Source organism: Anas platyrhynchos, chromosome 7 (assembly GCF_047663525.1).
Source record: "Anas platyrhynchos isolate ZD024472 breed Pekin duck chromosome 7, IASCAAS_PekinDuck_T2T, whole genome shotgun sequence".
In the NCBI taxonomy this organism is placed as follows: domain Eukaryota; kingdom Metazoa; phylum Chordata; class Aves; order Anseriformes; family Anatidae; genus Anas; species Anas platyrhynchos.
Window position 1 is genome coordinate 16711461 of NC_092593.1, and position 18616 is coordinate 16730076.

At 42.2% G+C, this 18616-nt stretch overlaps 1 protein-coding gene across 1 annotated transcript in view; it reads right to left on the reverse strand.

The window, feature by feature from the left end:
• SNX4 (sorting nexin 4) overlaps positions 1-18291 on the reverse strand; it is a 33282-nt gene extending 14991 nt beyond the window's left edge. Inside the window, 7 exon segments of the mRNA XM_027462338.3 lie at positions 2628-2683; positions 6574-6621; positions 7708-7857; positions 7934-8072; positions 16824-16939; positions 17911-18015; positions 18017-18291. Coding sequence (XP_027318139.1) covers positions 2628-2683; positions 6574-6621; positions 7708-7857; positions 7934-8072; positions 16824-16939; positions 17911-18015; positions 18017-18064 — 662 coding nt within the window. The 5' untranslated portion in view covers positions 18065-18291.
• Positions 18292-18616: the final 325 nt, after the last annotated feature.

Consider the following 18616-nt stretch of genomic DNA (forward strand, 5'->3'; position numbering starts at 1 on the left):
GACTCCCTTTTCCACTCCAGAAATGTATAACGAAAAGTGTTATTTATCCTGTTTTGTGGCAAGAAAGCTTTCAGGAATGCTGTACTCCCTTGAAGGCAAGGGTCAGGAACCCGAGAGGACTCTCAGTATCCTGGGCTCTAGCAGCCGTACATTGTCTCTAATGCCAGTACATTAAAAAAAGTCACCTTAGAATCAAGCTGTCTTCTTTTTGTTGTCTCATAACAACATAAACCAAAGTGATGCTATTTTTTGCCCAGTGTTCCCTGAAGGCCAAGTGTTACAAATACCAGTTTTTGCATTGTGAACCAAGACCTGGTTTTGGCACTCAGAACCTGCCTAGCAAGCCTGACCCTCTTCCCTTGGTTTTCCTAGTTCTGCAAGATTACCAACAGCCTAAATGTTAAAGAAGTTTGAGTAATTAAGTAGAACTTCAGATAAAAATGATGAACAAATCATGTTGTGTTTCTGTGAGTTTCATCTCAAAAGTATTTTATGGTAAAGAGAAAGAAGAATCTTTCACTTACAGTAGAAGGCATTTTACTCAGCAGGGTTTTTTGTTTGCCTTCTTAATTCTGCCTTAGGAAAGGATTTAGTGTTTTCTAAAGAAATCTTTCACCAAGAAGAGAGCTATTGTTTTGATTCAAAGCACAGAAGGAGAACAAGAGGATGGGTGCCATGAGACCGAATTAAGCGGTCTGTAGGAGAGAAACTACAAATTTACCTCCAAGTACCAGAATATCACGTTTTTATCACCATACAATTCCATCAGAAAAGATCTTAATTGCTTCCCACAGGAGGAGGTTTGCATTTGATCACCTGGAGCAGCATCGTTTCAGCTGTTTAAAGTTCCTTACATCGCTTTAAGCTAAGGAGCACAGCTCCACGGCACCGCAAGACAATCTGGACTGGGAGTTGCAGCAATTTTTCACCGGGACCCTTCCCGGCTCAGGAATCTGATTGTACCCAGAAAGCCTCCACTCCACACAGCAGGGACGTCTTCTGTTTGGGCTAGGTGAGGTTGTTGAACCCACTTTACCACACACTCATATAACCAAAGGTAATGGAGAAGGGTAAGGAGTCAGGCTGCAGGCAGCTCGAGCACAGCTATGCTAGGCAGAGCAAGGCACTGCGCCTCCTGTCACAGCCACACAGGCTGTATTAACAGGCTCTCCCTGAATAAACAAATACAAGTTATGCTCATCAGTTATTCAGCAACTCTTAAAACTGTTTGCTGTTGTAACCGAAAGTTCAGTTTGGAAGTTTTGTAGCTGGCAGAATACAACAGAAAGCACACGCCATATCCCTCAAGTACTGTGAAGTCCCTGTTGAGTTAGATACTCAGAGACTGCTTTTGTTACAAGCCCTTCCTCCTATTTTCCTTGTATTAATTCTTTTCCTGCTTTTTACCAAGCCGCTTCTCACAAGAGCTTTGCTTTCTGCAACATTAAGTTACCTTGAAAGATAACAGCAAGTTTCTCATCTCGGCATTAACCAGCCCTTCCTATCTATGAGCAGACTACTGGCAGGTTCCCTGCCACGAAAGCAGGAAAAGCAAACTCCCGCTGGTCACAAACAAAGATATTGGGTGAAACATTCAAAAAGGGGGCAATTTCACCTGCAAATACCAAGAGAATTACCGTCTTTTATCTCATTCATGAGCATTCATACATATTAAATGCTTGCTAAAAGCTTCCTTGCTGCCACAGAAGGCTGCAGAAACAAACACTATCAACAAATTCCAAAAGAGAGGGACTGGACCAGTTCACAGACAAGTCTACTAACTGACATCTAGGTGTGTGCCCTCTGACATCCCTCATATCACACCCATGGGCACCGGGGAAGTACAAAAGGAACAGAACAGCAGAGAGCAGTCAGGCACATCCTCTCCCTAAACAGCGTGTCCTACTGCCACTACTGGACAGCAGATGAACCCAAAAGGGCGCTGCATGCATGTCTTATGTATATAGAGGGCTAACAGCAAGATCTCCTGATCCTATTGCTGCATCCTGATGTTTCCAACACCTGCAGGCATAGAAACTCACGTTTTACACCCCTCACATCACCTAGGGTTGGATGATCCTCCCCTTGTACTTCCAGGTTTTGATCCAGCAGATACCTCTAACGCCTGTCTCTGAGCTTCCTAAACTGCAGCAGAGCCCAACTGACCTCAAGACTTCCAAGAGCATCTGTGAAATTTGGCAGCTTGAAGACAGCTATGAACTACAACACCAGTGTGCGTGCATCCAGAATTGTACGCTATTGTACACTTTTGGAAAGACCTACTATCAATCTGTACTCTGTTCATGTTTGGAAAGGTTTCATTGCAAACAAATATTAAGAGGTTATTTTTCTGGGTCTTTTTTAACCCTTCCTTTTATTCTAGCTAAAAGGAAAGACTCATTTTACATGAAGTAATGGCATTTTTCTGAAAGTTTCCTGCTTCTAGAAATAGGATTTATCAAGTCTTTTCACACTGCCTCCTTATTGGGCTTCTGTTAAGAATTAAAATGCAGAAAGATCATTTTTCTTTTCTGAATTTATTCTAAGGAGATAGAATATTCTGTCATTTGAAGTTACAGTTGTAACTGAAAAGGGGAAAGGGAGGGAGGAAGGATGTGGAATCTTACTTGTCTGGGTTTTTCACTCTGAATGTTGCATTAAGAGCTTTTAATCTGGAATCTGCCTGAAAAAAGGGGAAAAAAAAGCTTTGTTAATTTAATGCAATTAAATTCCAGTGACAAAAATCTCAGCCTTCTGGCAGCACCATTAGAAAAAAGTCCTGCCTTCCTGGCATATTTTAATCTTCAGACATTGAACAAGTTGACACTAGCTGCCCTGCATGTCAGATTTTTTTTTTAATAAAAAGTAGAAAACTAAGATATTTTTGTGAAGTAGGATGTAAACAGTATCCACTAATATTAAGCCGGTATAATCCTAAATCCCACAAAAACAGTCCCTTCTTAAAAATGCTACACAAATCATGGAGTTAAGATACACAACCTTACATTCTTCTTAGATGAAGCAATTAGGTAACATAAGACCATATGGACAAACTATTTTATATTTTTCAAACCAAATAAAACCAGTGGTAGAGTGACCTCTGTATGTTCTTTATTACTAGGAACAGTTCCCCGGTGAAATCAAAACCTTATATATGGTGCTCTCTTATTTTTATGAGTCGTTTTAGAGAAAATGTGATTTGTATATCTGTATAGAACTGTTTTAATGCAACATTCTTTTCTATAATATAGCATATATAGGTATCTACAGAAGAAAGTACATACCTAATTATAATGTTAATTGGCTACTTTTTGAGATGTCATTTTACTAGTGACTGCAACAGCAGTAGGAAATATCTCTAAGAAGGTAGGTTTTTGTTTGTTTGGTTGTTGGCTTTTTAAGTTTAATTGAGCATTAATAAGCGTGCAATGGTTATTTCCTCTTAAAAATATATATAAATCCAGATGACACATCTCAGCCTCATCCACTGAGGTCCCACATTACAACATTTCTGGCACTTCACATACAGCTTCACCAAGGCTCAGTTATACCACATAAAAACCACAGTGCATGTAAAATGGCTGAAGTTTACTGTTGATCAAAACAACCTTCCTTCCAGTGCAAGGACAAAAAGAATATACCTTATGAGGTGTTCAAGATCTCCTATAGTGCACTGTGTCACAACTGCTAGCAGTGAGCTACTCCAACAGTACTTGTTAGTGCCAGTATACGGCATGGGAATATTTTGTGCACTGGTTTAGCCAACTCAGATCTTGGAGAGCTGTTGTGAATTTTACAGCATACAGAACACAGCGTCCTCTCAAACTAGGGGAAGTCCTTCCTTTAGGGCTCTCTCAGCAACTTCTCCTGAGGAGGCAAGTACTGCTTGAGACTGTTCCACCTCCCACTGCATGGAGCCTGAGCAGAAAATACCTGTATTTGAGTATCACTGCAAGTTCTTTCCACCTGGAACCACCTCCATATTCAGAGGCACTTAGGACAGCATCTAAGCTGCGGGAGAAGCAACTGGGCTGACAGCTACTGAAGGAAGTCTTCTACACCACAGTCCTGTATCAGGATGGCAGATTGCTTCTCCCAGCAAGCAATCAGAAAATAAAAAATCCACAAACTGAACAGTAAATAAATGAAATCTGTAAGACTGCGACTGACTGATATTGGAAAAAAACAGGCTCGTTATCACTGCTGAATGCAGCACTCCTCTAAAAATACCTTGCAAAGTGAAGAGAAAGGCAGCGCTGAGAAGCACAACGAAGACTGCACAAGGAACACAAAGCCCTGCAGTATCTCCAGCTCCAGCCCAGGCTTTGTATTTATTCAGAGTGCTCCACATGCCTGTACAGCCTTATGCCTTCACTGCTCTGCTCCCACAAGACAATATACATGCCAGCTAGATTTCAGACAGTGCAGATGCGCCTATATGTCCTCTTTACATGATCTCTTGCAGTACAAACACTACCTCGTTATGCTGTCATTAATCAGAGCCCTTTCCTGTAGGTAGCTTTCACAAAATGCTGTATTTATGTTCAAATGGCAGGCACCAAAGCCATTCATATTTGTAAGGACAGAGTACACATTCAACAGACTTATACCTGAAGAGAATCACTACCTACATGACAATTACAGGGCAGGTTGCTGCCTTTTGTTACAGACATGCAATGCTCTGAAGGAAGAGTTCAGCAAGTATAAAAGCACTGTCAGGCAGGAACCAAGACCTTGCCAGTGCACAACACTATGCTGGATTATTTCCTTCTTGCCATTAACAGCACGGTAACTCCCACACACCACTTTGGAGCATTTGCACCACGCAGTTATGCAGTTAGAAAAACATCTGTCCAGTCTTAAATTTGATTTAAGATCAATATGCACAAGCATTTTAGAGGTAATACCCCACCAAATGAAGTACAAGCAAGGAGGTTTCAGACAGTTAATTCCTACTGTGATGCCATAATCGTTTAAGTAAACTAAAGAGGGAGGGAAGAATAGTTGCCACTATTTTTTCATTCCTACAGGAAGGGTCCAAGTGACAAATCTCCTAAAGAACAAAATTCGGTGTGGGGGGAAGGGAGGCAAGGCATGATTTAATGATATGGCTAGCAGAGTAAACAAAGCCTCCAACACTGACATTCAACTGTAACATGCCCAACGACACTGCATTAATGCCTAATTTAAAGTCAAGTTAGCCTGGTTCAAACCTTTTGGGACCAAACACATATCCTGCTTTAATGCAGCAGCAGCAGAGACAGCAGCAGTGCTTAAGCTAGTGGTCTGACTCTAGTCCTAGACATGCAGTGAATCATTTGTAGATTTCTGTCCTCCAGTGTAATGCTAAATAACCAGGCAATCTGAGGGGTTTACACTTTGCACATGAATAAAGGAAAGAAGATTCTCCCCAGAATTTTGCAAATTTACTTTTCTTTAAGGAAACAAGAACTGGAAAAAGAAAACTATATCCACAATCCAATCCAACAGGAAAATGAGACCACTCATCTTTTGTTAGATCTGCAATATGGTTTCTGGTACTCAAATATTCTCAGCACTCCTCTACGAGTTTTCTTTTCCACCACATGGGCTCCTGAACACACACTGCCAATCCAAACTTTCTGAAGTTTGAGTACAGCTGAAATAAAAGCGTGTGGACTAGCAAAATAGCTTGACATTGTTGCGTTACAAAGACTAGCAAAATGCATGCCCTGCCATGACAGGAGGGAGTTACTGTCAAGTGAAGTTATCAACATTAAGTGTCAGTAACAAAGTTGTTTGGACACCGAGGATAAGCACCAGTGATTTTCTTCAGTTCTCACTATTCAGAAAAAATGGGCTTTCTCCAACTAGTTCCCAGTTGTGATTTCCTAAGAGCTGATCACGTTACAGCGAAACAAAAGCTTAGTATTTGTACCCATACAGTAACATTTCCATGCACAGCCCTGCAATCTGCTAGCTTCTCACTGATTCGTATCCTGTCCAGCCAGGAGATCTTTGATCATTTATTCCTGCTAGTCCTCCACCAGATTACCAAGTCATGAACTCACTGATGTCAACGTGGATAGTACTACTTCAAGATGTGCTCCTCTTAAACAGTTAAGGGGCACCTCATCCGTCTTAGTCCGTCTTAACAGAAACTTAAAATTCACACTCCTCTTGCTTGCTTTTATTTTTTTTTAAGCAAAGACAACTTGCATCTCTTACCAGGTAAAATCTGACACCAACCTTTAAATTGATACTAAGCTAAATTGACAACATACAAAAGCACTGCTACGATCTCATGGTCCTTAGTTTTAAAGCTTCTGAGTAGCATAATTCACATTACTAGCAGAATTACAAGGCTGGGCATCAAATACAGGCATGTTTTAACAAACTTCCTACAGAACTTGACAATTTTAGCCTTAACCTACTACATGCCAAGAACACCACTTTTTGTAGTGAAAAATATACTTAAAGCAATGCCTTTAACTAATTCTAACAGCAAATAGCCTTTTGTAGATAGCCTACAATGTTTGCTGAAGCATTTATTTGTGTGTCACATATCACAAAAGAAATGTCTACAGTAATTACCTTTAACTGAAATCCAGTCTCATTCACCATTTCCTTCCATCCACCTTCCTAAAAGAAAATAATACACAAGAAAAGAAGGTACTGTTAAAGTGACTTAGGTGTGCCACAGCTTTCCCAACTCCCTGTATCAAGCCCATATCAGAGCTGAAAGAAGAGTCTCCCAGTGGATTTGGGGCCTGCCTTGGGCACCCTCCCCATCTCAATTCAAGAACCCAGGTTAACATGTCCTTATGTTTTGCTTACACACTAACCTCCCCCCTCATCATGTAAGGGTGTTCCATTACCACGTTCTATCAACTGGGGGTGAGGGAGAAGCCTACCCAGCTTTGTCTAGAGACTTAAAATTCAACTCTTTAGAAAGAAGGGTAGTTATCTGCTGGCTATTAGACCATCAGTTGCACCAAGGACCTTTGCAGCTTGAGACACAGCACAGAGAAAACGTGTGGGCAGCAACTGAAGTCACCTGTTTACTGTGCATGCAGTCATCTTGCTCATGTGTAATGGCTGTTCCTCCACTGCTTCCATACTGCTACCTGTACTACTTCATCTGCATACTGTATTGTGCTACTGTAAGCATCTCTGTTCAGCCCACTATTTGGGAACCTCTGCTCACAGAGCACAGACCAAAAATGCCCAAAGTTGAAAATCACAGAATTAAGTGCTTTGGCTAACAATCAGATCACAACTTTTGGGATAATTTATGAGAGGATCACAATTTAAAACGCAATGCAGAAGAAACCACACACAACCAAAAGGCAAATCAGATGCCAGTACACCCTCTGCAGCCAGCAGTATAGCAAGCTAGCTTTCCTAGGACTAACCCTGAAGTAGTTCTCAGCCAACACGTTAGCTTCTCAATATGCTGTTCAAAAGAGGTGAAAATTCTCTCTTAGAAGCCTTAAAATTGGACTAGAATAAAGCCGTAAGGTACATTAGAAGGCCAACTGTACAACTGCAACAGGCTATTACGGTGGAAAAGGGTCATCTGGCTAAAAGCATCTTAAGTGTATTAATGTTGTCTATCCTAGACACAGAACAAGCCACTGGACAGTGGGAGGGAAGAGGAAAATGGCATTATCTTAAATAAATGATCGCTACAAATATATATTTAGAAAGTACATCATTTTCCAGTACCTGTGTTAAGAACGAGTAAAAGATTTTGTCTTGGCAAAGAACAGGATGAGAAGCCACACGTAACAAAAAGTTTTCCAAACCGATTCTTCTTCTTTCCACAAAATCTGGATCCATATTATCTGCTGAGAGTTTGTGCCAAACAAAGTCAGCCTATTTGAAAAGAAGAGTGTTAATGGCAAATAAATAAGAAACAATACAGAGCAGGCTGCAGTCACAGCTTCCTTACCCTTTTCTCTGGCAAAGGTGGAACGACAATATGTGGATAGGTAACTAACAAATAATTCCTCAGCAACTCAAATTCACTGTAACGTCGCCACAGGGAGTCCACTGGGGAGCACTGTCCCTCATTCTGGGACTCAACAGCCCTGAAAAATAAAACAGCATGTTTGAACATTAGTAAGCTACCGCCTTCTTCCTCACACCATCAGCAATGAACCTAAAAATAGTTTCACAGTGACGATTACCACATAACTTGCTCATAATCTAATCTTAATTTTGTGTCTACAAACTCAATTTAAAAGAAAAATCATTTTGATATCTGCCTGATAGCACTCAAAACATCTGCACATGCCAGGAGCACAGGAAAAGTCGATGCATTTTCATCACACCACAAACAGGTAGGTCACAGTCCAGTTATACAAGTGACTTAGTTCACAGCACTATAGAATTAGATATATTTGTCTTGGAACAGTGTTAGGCTCCGAGCCAGCATGACTTCATGAGTCGCTGAAGGATACAGTGCATTGCAAGAAGAAATTTACTATTCATTGGGAGAGTCTCCACGTAAGACAAAAGTTAGATCATCTGTAACAGCCAGAATAAATCAAAAGAGAAATAGCGTGAAATTTTAAAGTTTTGTTGGCTTGTTTGTTTTCAAGAAAAAGTAGCAAATTTCAAAGCACTTCCAATCTTTTGTTCTTTTCACATGTAAGGATTAAGGAAGGATGTGTAGTCTAATAACCTAGCTCAAGATACAGTATGTGGGTACAAAATTGACGCATCTGAACATTTCGTTGAACACAAAACCAACATCATCCAGCAAGGGATTAAAGAATTGTGTGTTACTATAAAAGAAGAAATTGTGGAATCTTATAGGATTGAAGAGTAACTAAAAACCTGAAAAAAATAATTCTTCATACAAGACAGATAAAGCAACCAAAATTCTTTGCAATATCCTAAAATAAGCATCAGATGGATCACCTCTTGGCAGTTAGCATATGCTAGAATAGACAGAGAGCCTTCAGACACGGCACTTCACAGAAACCAGCAATGCCTATACCTACCTTAGTTCTTACATTAAATGACTCCTTAATGTATGAAGCCCTGGCAAAACCCTGTATGGAAGAATATTAACTGTGTTATGAGCTTATCACAGAGTAATTGAAGTTGAAAGGGAATCTGCAGGTATGTAGTCTAACTCCCCTGCTCAAAGCAGGTTGCTCAAAGCCATTTCCATTTGGGTTTTGAATATCTTCAAGCGCAGAGACTCTGCGACCATTCTGGGCAACCCATTCCCCATGGACTTCTTTGCTATGAAGACCTGCATAGTAAAGTTCTCATTTAAATGGGATTTCCTGTATTTGGATTTGTGGCCACAGCTTCTCTTTCGCACTATGCAGCTCTTGAATTCTTACAAATTTTATGGACTAAAGTTTTAAAGATATCTAAAGAGATCACGTATCATTTGGTATCTTAAAGCTATTCTTAAATCTACAAGGTTGGTTTTCTAGTGACCTTACTGAAAAACAAACAACCCTGCCCCAGAGCAGCCCCATGTATTTGATACACCTAAAAAAATAGAGGTAATCTTTGTCATCCTTCTGAACTCTTATTAGAGAGGAACAGCACTTCTATATCCTCTTGCTTTGAAAAATAAATTATGGTTCCACTTTGAGATCGAAGTAATATAATACAGAATTACGCAACAGGAGTTTTTAAAAATGAGTAGGGTCATGAGTAAGGTAACTGAAGTTGTAGGAAGAAAATTCGCTGGGAGAAAGAATAAAGAACAAGGCTGTACTCATAAAAAAACAGCTCAGCTAAACTGCTGCAGATTCAAACAGTTTCAGATTGACTTAGGAAAAAAGGCCAGCACACTGCTGACAGCCACTAAGTCACACTGCAAACAGCCTACTGCATGTTTGTAGGAAGAATTTCCTTATTACTGAGTATTTTGACTCAAAATCGTTACTACAACCATGATATTTTGGGGAGAATACACTTAGCTCAGCACTGGGCTGACAGGCTGCACGGCATTCCTCGCTACACAAACATTGCATTATTCAAACATTTCAGTTAGCCAATTCTTGAAAAGCACCTATTTGCTGATTGTACTAGTGCTGGGCTGGAGGTTAATTTATGCAGATAAGGAATTAAGCTATCAGGCCCCAGTAGATTAGTTGCTTGGCTGAAGGCTGAAGATGCAAACCTGCCTTTCCTAGAAGAGAAACTCCCAGCAGGATTTGGTAAATAATTTGACCATTGGAGACACTCACACTGAAGTATTTCAGAATTAGGGAACCTTCAAATCTCCAACTTCAGCAGCTGTGACTCAGTTGCACAGACTTGCAACAGAGGCTTCAAGAGCACCACTTCTGTATGGGTCATTGCTGACACTTAAGCAAGACTGCCACCATCAATACACCACAGGATTACGTAGACCCTGCCTGAGAACACACTGCACAAGCAAACAGGAATAGGAAGAGAATAAAAATGCAGGCCAGGCCAGCTCTGAGAACACAACTGTGTTGCAGAAGGGTTCATCCACGTTGCAGATGCATCCTACTGCTAGGGCAGCAGCGTCCAGCAGAGACTTGCCTGAAGTTTCTGGTCCAGACATTCCTACTCCATTTTCAAGTGCACTTCTTTAGAAGTACAGCTTCACAAGATGTTAGAAAAGACCTATCCAGAATTCTGGTAGCATGCATTTGGAAGCGGTCTCAATATAGCACTCTCATACCAATATAATAACATAAATAAGTCACTTGTTTTCCGTACCTGATCTGCCTTCACTTACCCAGCTCAGGCTTGCCATTCCTCCCCAGAGCCATCTTTGCCAAGTCAGCTTTATCATGAAGAATTTGACCTGTGTTTTCCTTAAAACTCTCAATTTCCACACTTAAGAGTCATATCATCATTTCTTGTCATTAATTCTAGCACCACAAGTCTAGAAAAAGAACTAAAAAAAGCACTCTGCTACAAACAGAAGAAAGAGAAATGAAATCACGAATAATCTATTTATAAAATTTAAAGTTCCTTCATAGACTCGGGTCTACTTGATGAAGAGCGTGTCCTCTACATCTGTGACACAGACTGCAGGTCAGAAGAGAACGCACTTATATTCCAGGTTCCCATCCATTCCTACAAATACTGAAGGAAGGCAAACACATCAATAGGATCATCGCATATTTTAATAGCATAGCACTTCATTTATCACTTGCAATGGCTCAGGTCAACACACCATCAGTAAGCTGTCACTGCAAGAGAGAGCAGCCTTCTGACAGGAGAATGCTCCGGTGTAAATTATGCCCTTAATGCTTCATGGCTGCTTTGCAGAGTTAACTATACACTAGAAGCCACAGAGACAAACCATTTGGAGTCTTAAACATGCTTTTTGCTTTTTCAAGCAGCCTGTTACACCAGCTTTCTACCTGTCAGAATTAACAACACATTTGTTATCTAAAAAGGAAAAAAAATAACACAGTAATCAGTAGTAACATCTCAGCCTACCCACCAAAAGAAAAAAGAATCAAGAGATTAAATAGGAATTAATTTTCTTCTGAAAAGCTGTCCAGAAGTGCAGGGCTTCAGCAGGGAAAGACCACAGCTCTGTAGATACCTAGCCCTAAGTCACAGCCAACTCGTACCACTGCAGCAGTGACACAGGGACCCTGCTACTTGAGTTTCTTATTCAAGAGAGGCCTTGAGAACTCGAGGAGGAAGGAAGCAGACTGATGATGCCACACAGATCACGCTGCTCACCACATCTTCCCTGTCCACACTGAAGTCTGGTCAGTTAAAAGCCCAGCCCCAGTTTGTTTTGAGGAAATGGATCCGTGTACAGGAGGCTAGGCTACCCTAAACTGAAGTTAGTCAAGCTTTACAGCTTTTATTAGGGGTACACAAGCCTCATTTTGCACCCTGCAGAAATAGATTAAATTGCAGTTTAGATGACTACTAGAGAATCTTGAAGGCCAAACTTGCCTGGGTAGTTTGCTCTTTTTTGCAGTTCTTTTGCAGTACTTCTTTGCCTGAATTCCCATTGCAAAAAGCAACATCTCAGTAAAAAGTACACCTCAGCAAGTCTTCCATGCACATACTACACTCCTTGCCTTCTCTGCACGATGGGGATTGCTGCTGCCTCCGCCCTGGCAGCACCCACCCCAGTTGTTCTCCAAGAGGCAGTGAAACTTCCCTGGTAGCAGCTGCAGTGGGAAGACAACAGGACAGCTGTGCAACATCCAAAAAAAGCAGCTATGCTTCTCCAATTCACCCATCTGAATACATTTAAGATGCATTTTAAAGTTATTAATACTAGCTCAAAGTCCCCCTTCCACCCAAGCTTTGACAAAGTAAAAGCAACCAGATTTTGCACAAGACTGCAGAGCTGAGTAAAGGACAGGAGCAGCAGTTCTTTGGAAAGCTGCAGCAGGAAAGTACTGGACAGCCCTCAATTATAAGCCTACATCCACACAACTGCCTTTTAAACAAGGTTTAAATAAAAAAAAGGAGTTTGAAACTGCAAGGATGGATTTGGGACAGGCAAGCACAATAAGAGAAATCCCCCTTTTTTTTTTAATTGCACCAAAAAATGTCCCCACCTGGCTACGTTATGAGACCATAAAATATCACCAATTACAAGAGTGTTTCTCCCCAGGAACACCGCTCCAGAAAGGAAGTGGAAATCCACAAAAGTACTCGTTACACTTAATACCTTCATTACCATCTAATTTTTTAGACCACATTATGAACTCTACCATTAAATACAAGTACTGCAGACCAGTTTCAATTAAGATTATAATCACTTGTTGACGTTCAGTCAAACTTCTCAATTTGTTTTGGTTTTAAAAACACAATATAATACTTGTACAGTCTTCAGGCAGGAAAACCATATGTTTCCCCTCTAAGTACAGTTTTAACAATGCACGTTATTCATTGAATGAACCAACCTGCCTGAAAAAAAAATTAAAAGACAAAATTGAAACCTCCAGCTTTTACATTCATAACTGATGTTATCGTAAGCGATTAGAAAATTACATTACTCCAAAAGCCCTGTTCATTTGCCTTAATTTGACGTGCCAATGTGAAAACTTCAGTCCATCTAATTAACCTCTTCCCATTTGCCATTTAAAACTAATTATCTTAAATGAGCCATTAAACAATTCCTAATGCAATAAAAGGAGGAATGGCTGCAAAATATTGAATCAGAAGAGAAGGAAATACATTAGTTTATTTCCCTGTAAAGCTAATCACTGCTTCAGTTGGGGAGGCAACACCTGAGCTTTCAGCCTTTGACCTTCCAGCTACTTCCACTCCCCTGCAGTGGACAACGTTCACGCTCTGTGAAGACGAATACCATCCAAGGACGCCTTTTCCATTCGATATCTAAAAACGGTCTATGCATTTCAACCTCTCAACAAACAGAAAAAGGATCGTTACAGGTCGACTCTGTACTTTGTGAGTCACCCAAAGGTACCTGGCAAGCTGTAAGGCAAAGAGGCAGTTCTCCTGTCAGAAGGTGACCAAAAAACAAGTTACCTCATCATGAATATCATCAGCTAAAGAGTGCTGTTTTTAATTAAAATACACATCTTCTAGGCAGGCTAATGATTCATAACATCAATTGGTTAAAAACCAGCAGTAAACTGAGTTTTCAACTCTTCCATCTTTTTTCAGCTTCCCGACTCTCCCCTGTTTAAGCCTCATACTGAATTCAGACTTTTTTTCCCCCCCCCAACACTTCCTTTGGATGGAGCAAACAATCTTCCCGGCTCTCAGTGAGCAGAAAGCTGCATTTTTGCAGTTATACTAGAAGACAGCATGCCCCTTTGGGCATTTGTTCTGTGCTACCCCCAGGAAACACACGCTGGGCAACGTGCAACAGGAGACTTTGGGAAAGGAACTCCAAGAAAGCATAGCAAGGGATAAATTCTTGAAGTCCCATGGTGCTACATCAGTGCCATTGAACTCTGACCTAGCTGGCTACTGGTTTCCAAGCCCATTTCTCTCAGAGTAGTCTTCATGTAGTCAGCTACCAGGCTGCACAAAGTTGTGTTACTTTTTCCTAAAGCCACACATACAAAAGAAAAAACAATTACATTCACTATCTTCACCCCAAGGACAAGGCTAGAGATCTGAAAGCCAGCAAGGACGGAAGCAGAGTTAGCGTGATGAAGTGCCCTACTACTACAGGAGAAGCTGTTTATGGAGTATGGGGAAAGAAAGGCATCCCTGTGTGGACTATAATTAAATAAAACAAATTGCAGTTTATCAACACAGAGCATTTAGAGGTCCTTTATATCCTGGTTAATTTTCAGCCCCGTCACAAAGAACAAGAATGTACAAGCCAGGGAGACAAATGCTCAGTTTTATACCACCTCAGTTCTTGCAGCCTGAAGAAGATTCTGGTATGAGACACAGATGCCTAAATTTCTAATAAGCAAACAATTGTGAATTTAGAGGGCCTGGATATTTGCATCTTCCCTTATAGGAATGGAATGATACACTGAGCACCTGCATTGCAAGAAGGAATATTTAGTTACACATCTTAATTATAAGAATTTGTATTTCCCTTAATGCCATTTCACACAAAGAGGTGGAAGTGTTCATCTGTTCTCACAGGGAGAATGTAAGAGCTGAGTTATTTTTAAATAACTGTATAGTTTAACGGAAGCTGGGAAACAAACTGACTTCAAGACTAATTGAACGGAAATAGCTCACCACAAAAATCCACTAAGCTAATGCAGAAAGGTGTAAACCAAGACTGAAGGAGATGCTTTCAGGAAGCATGACCCTTGGAATTTGCCGAGACTCTGGTGGTCTACAGCAGTGAAGTTTGTTTTGTCTCATAAGAAAAAAAAAACCTACATCGAGGTGCACTATCACTTACCAAAAAAAAAAAATCAACAAATCACATGAAAATGTGAGAGTAGTAATAAATCTTCTCATTTTGAAAAGAAAAAGGAAGCAACATCATCAATTATATTCTGAAAACAGCTTTGTCTGAGCTAGCAAAACTAACGTGTTAAAAGTTGAAGTAGTCAGCTCCTGTTCTGTAACAAATATATGGTGGCTTTAATTGCACCCGTCTTGTGCCTCATTCACCAAGACGCACACAACTCTTCGATTCAAATCAGAGTTAAATCCTAGATAGCAGTAACAGCGGAACCCCAGTTCACACGAGTGTAACACAACTATTAAGCGGTCGTCCTTTTATATTCCTATAAACTGAGTTTTATTCTTCAGCTCCAAAATATCCTATTACCCACAGACAAATTGCTGTGAAGCCCACCTACAGCTACAGGCTCAGCAGGAAGCACATTTAATAGCCAGCAATTATATTTATGCAAGAAATTTTGCCTTCTCAGCAAAAGGAATAGAGTACCTATTTTATTAGAGATGTGACAAACCCACATTTTCAATAGTGCTGTGACAAACACGTAATTGGTCTTGGTATTTGCTGACCACAGAACAAAATAAATCGTAATGAAAGAAGGCAACCTGGGCAGCAAAACACAGTTTTGCCACTAGGAAGGAACCACTGGGAAAGACCAGCAGGAGAGAGTTTAAAGTAATGTAAGGATGATTGAGAAAGGAGATGCAGTCAGCATGTTCTAGGGCTGCATAAAGATGCCCCCAGAGTATACTCCATATCACAGTTAGATACCAGTGATTCCAATTTCCTTCCCTTCTCACTTACAAATACCAGTAAAGGAAAAATAGCATTAGCTACGTGAGAAGATTCGGTCTTTGATATCAATACACTGTAAAAGTATTTTAAAAACATCTCAACGAGCATCAAAGAGCTACAGTATTCTAAAAACACGACTAAAATCCAAAGCAGAAGTACAGTATGAAGTTCAGCAAAATACAGTAAGTGTATCCCTGCAGGTCTGCACCACGGTCGGTACGGCTGCTATGACACTTCATCAGCTAAACAAATTGAGAAGCCCTTGAGCTAGCAACTAGAAAACTCAGGCTGCATTTTGCTAAGGCTGTGAAGAGTTCAAACTTTTTTATTTCAGAGAGTATTATCCATACAGCCCATCAGTCCTGAGGCAAGGCCCAACAGTTAAAACTGTTAACGTAAGGAAGACAGATACAAAACTCCTAATAAAGTCAAATTTGAAATCCTTGCTTCAGCTGAATAACATGACTCCTGTTGTGCAGGATCATCTGTGACTGTTTGGTAAGGATCTATAAGAAAGATTTTTAAGCTTTGTTCACTACTCAATACTTAAAATTGTGAGTTGTATTTGGGTACTGGGTGTGTTAACCATACTTGGTATTATTAATCTTACTAACAGAAGAGGACTGAAAGCAGTAAATTCTCCAGTGAAAGTTCAAACTAGTATGAAGGAAGGAAATAATTAACCCTTACCCTAGAACATTTACAAGGAGTTCTGCTTGATCTGATCACCACATACACTTCAAACACTAGTGGAGCAGTAAATTCTGACCACATGACCTAAGTCAAGAGACTTCTTTATTTCCTTGTGATCCCAAACAAGTCTAACCATTACTTTAGACCACAAAGCACAACCTCTCTCACACGCAAGCTGCATATACAACCTTATATATACAGATATAAATTTATCCGACCCAGTTGTTGACACTGTGTTAAAGCAATACCTTCCCAGCACACATTTTTCCGCCTAGCTTCAGATGTAGAGTTACAGTGCAGAGTTAGGCAAAACCAGTGTTAGTACTGAACTGCAGACCAGATGCCAAGTTTCTGCAGGAAAAACTCCTCCAGAGAACATTGTTATCACATAACAAATCATAAACCAACTAAACCCCCTCATCAGCTGTACCTGAATGTTTTCATGGGGTAAGGAGGGAGAACTGGTTTGGAATGGCACATCCAGGTCAATTGCCAGCAAGTTCTCATCACCCACCTTGTCTCAATGAGGTAAGCAGTGTATGTTTCTTGCATGTTCATGGCATTTCTCCCAGTCCGCTTTTCTGCTTCCGAAACAGTGATTTCCATTTTTTTTGCTAAACAGTCTTCCATCTTTTTAGGGGAGGAAAATACAGATTCATGTAACATTAGCCACACAAAACAAAAGCTACCAACCCTACCTCCCCTTCCCCCACACCCCTATCATTAAGTGGCAGGTTTCTGTAGAATAAAGGCTCCGGCAGTGTTTTGTTTTATACCTATGTTTTGTGCCACATGTGCAAATGAACACAGAAAACCCACTTTGGGGATGAAACTAAGTCAACAAACAGCTTTGAACACCTTCAGTCATCAGGAGCTGGGAAGGCAGAGAATGAATAAATATTTTTCCTACAAGTAACAAAGTAACTTCTTTTTTTTTATTATTTTTATTTTTTTTTTTTAGTTTTTTAATGCAAATAGTTCTCAGTACTTCCTACTCAGTCACTTCCCTACCACCAGTGAATTCCTCCTCCGGACACCTGAGATGCACACAGCTACTACTCCCCTTCCACGGGGAGGAGAGGACATCCTGCATGAGATTTCCCTGTTTTTTTTCCTGTTATTTTTTAAATCTCAGCGAGGACGATGGTTATCTCCCACACAACCAGGCAGGAGTCGGTTTGGACCGCATGCCCCCCGGGCAAGCAGAGAGCTCCAAGAACCTCTAGGGGAACCCAGCCAGGAGACGGATCCCTTTGTGCAATCCGTGGCGTGGGGGCGCAGGCCGAGAAGCCAAAAATAATAATTACAATTAACACCACGGAAAACTGGCACCCCTTGCTCGGAGCAGCAGCCGAGCAGGGCTCTTCCCACCTGTAGCCCCGCGGCGAGCAACGCACAGCCCCCGGGCCTCACCTCCCCCCCGGGCCCGGCCTCCCCGCTCCGCCCGAGCCCCGCGCCCCCTCCCCGGGCCGGCGGCGCAGGCGGCCGGGCAGCGCGCTCAGGAAAGGCCGGTGCTCGGCCCCCCGGGCTAGGCCGCGCCGAGGCCGGAGGCCCCGCGGCGGGGGGCAGCCGGGCTGAGGCCGCCACCCCCGCACCCTCACCGTGTCCGGGGGCTGGGGCTCGCTGCCGGGCGCGGCGCCGTCCTCCTCCGGGCGGCTCTCGCTCGGCTCGGCCTCGGAGCTCTCCATGGGGATAAGGGGCTCGGCCGCCTCCCTCCGCGCAGGCGCTGAGGCCGGCTCCGGCGGGCAAACTCATCGCAGGTCCTAGAGAGAGCGGCCGGGGCGGGCTCACGGTGGCACCGGGGGAAGGTGGCGCCGCTGCCCCGGCCCGCCCCGGGTGCCGGAGCTCGGGGCTCCAGCGCCGGGCTCGGTGCGGCCTCGGGGTCCCTGCCCCGGCTTCGCGGCCGCCTGCTCAAGTCCCCTCGTGGAGGGCCCGGCCGGGCACCGAGAGGCTTCAGCCGCTTCGCCCTGAAGCTGCTTGGTGCCTCCCCTCCGCGGGGACAAGCCTGGAGCTGTCCCCTGGGGTGGTCGTGTCTGCGCTCGTCCTCATCCAGTTACATGTTGGTACCACGGAGGGGCTGCTTGCCTGCCTCTCCTGGTGCTCAGGTCATCGAGGAGTTTCTGATGCACGTACACGGGTTACCCACGCAGCATCCATCCTAGCTGACCCCTGTAGCAAGACAACTCGCCTCTTTGCTTTACAGACTTTCACTAGCTGTCAACTTTCCCATGAGATGTTTGTTACCAGTTGGCAGCTCGATTCTATTTTCGTTTTTGTAAAACCCACCAGCCGGTTATTTTTCTGCTC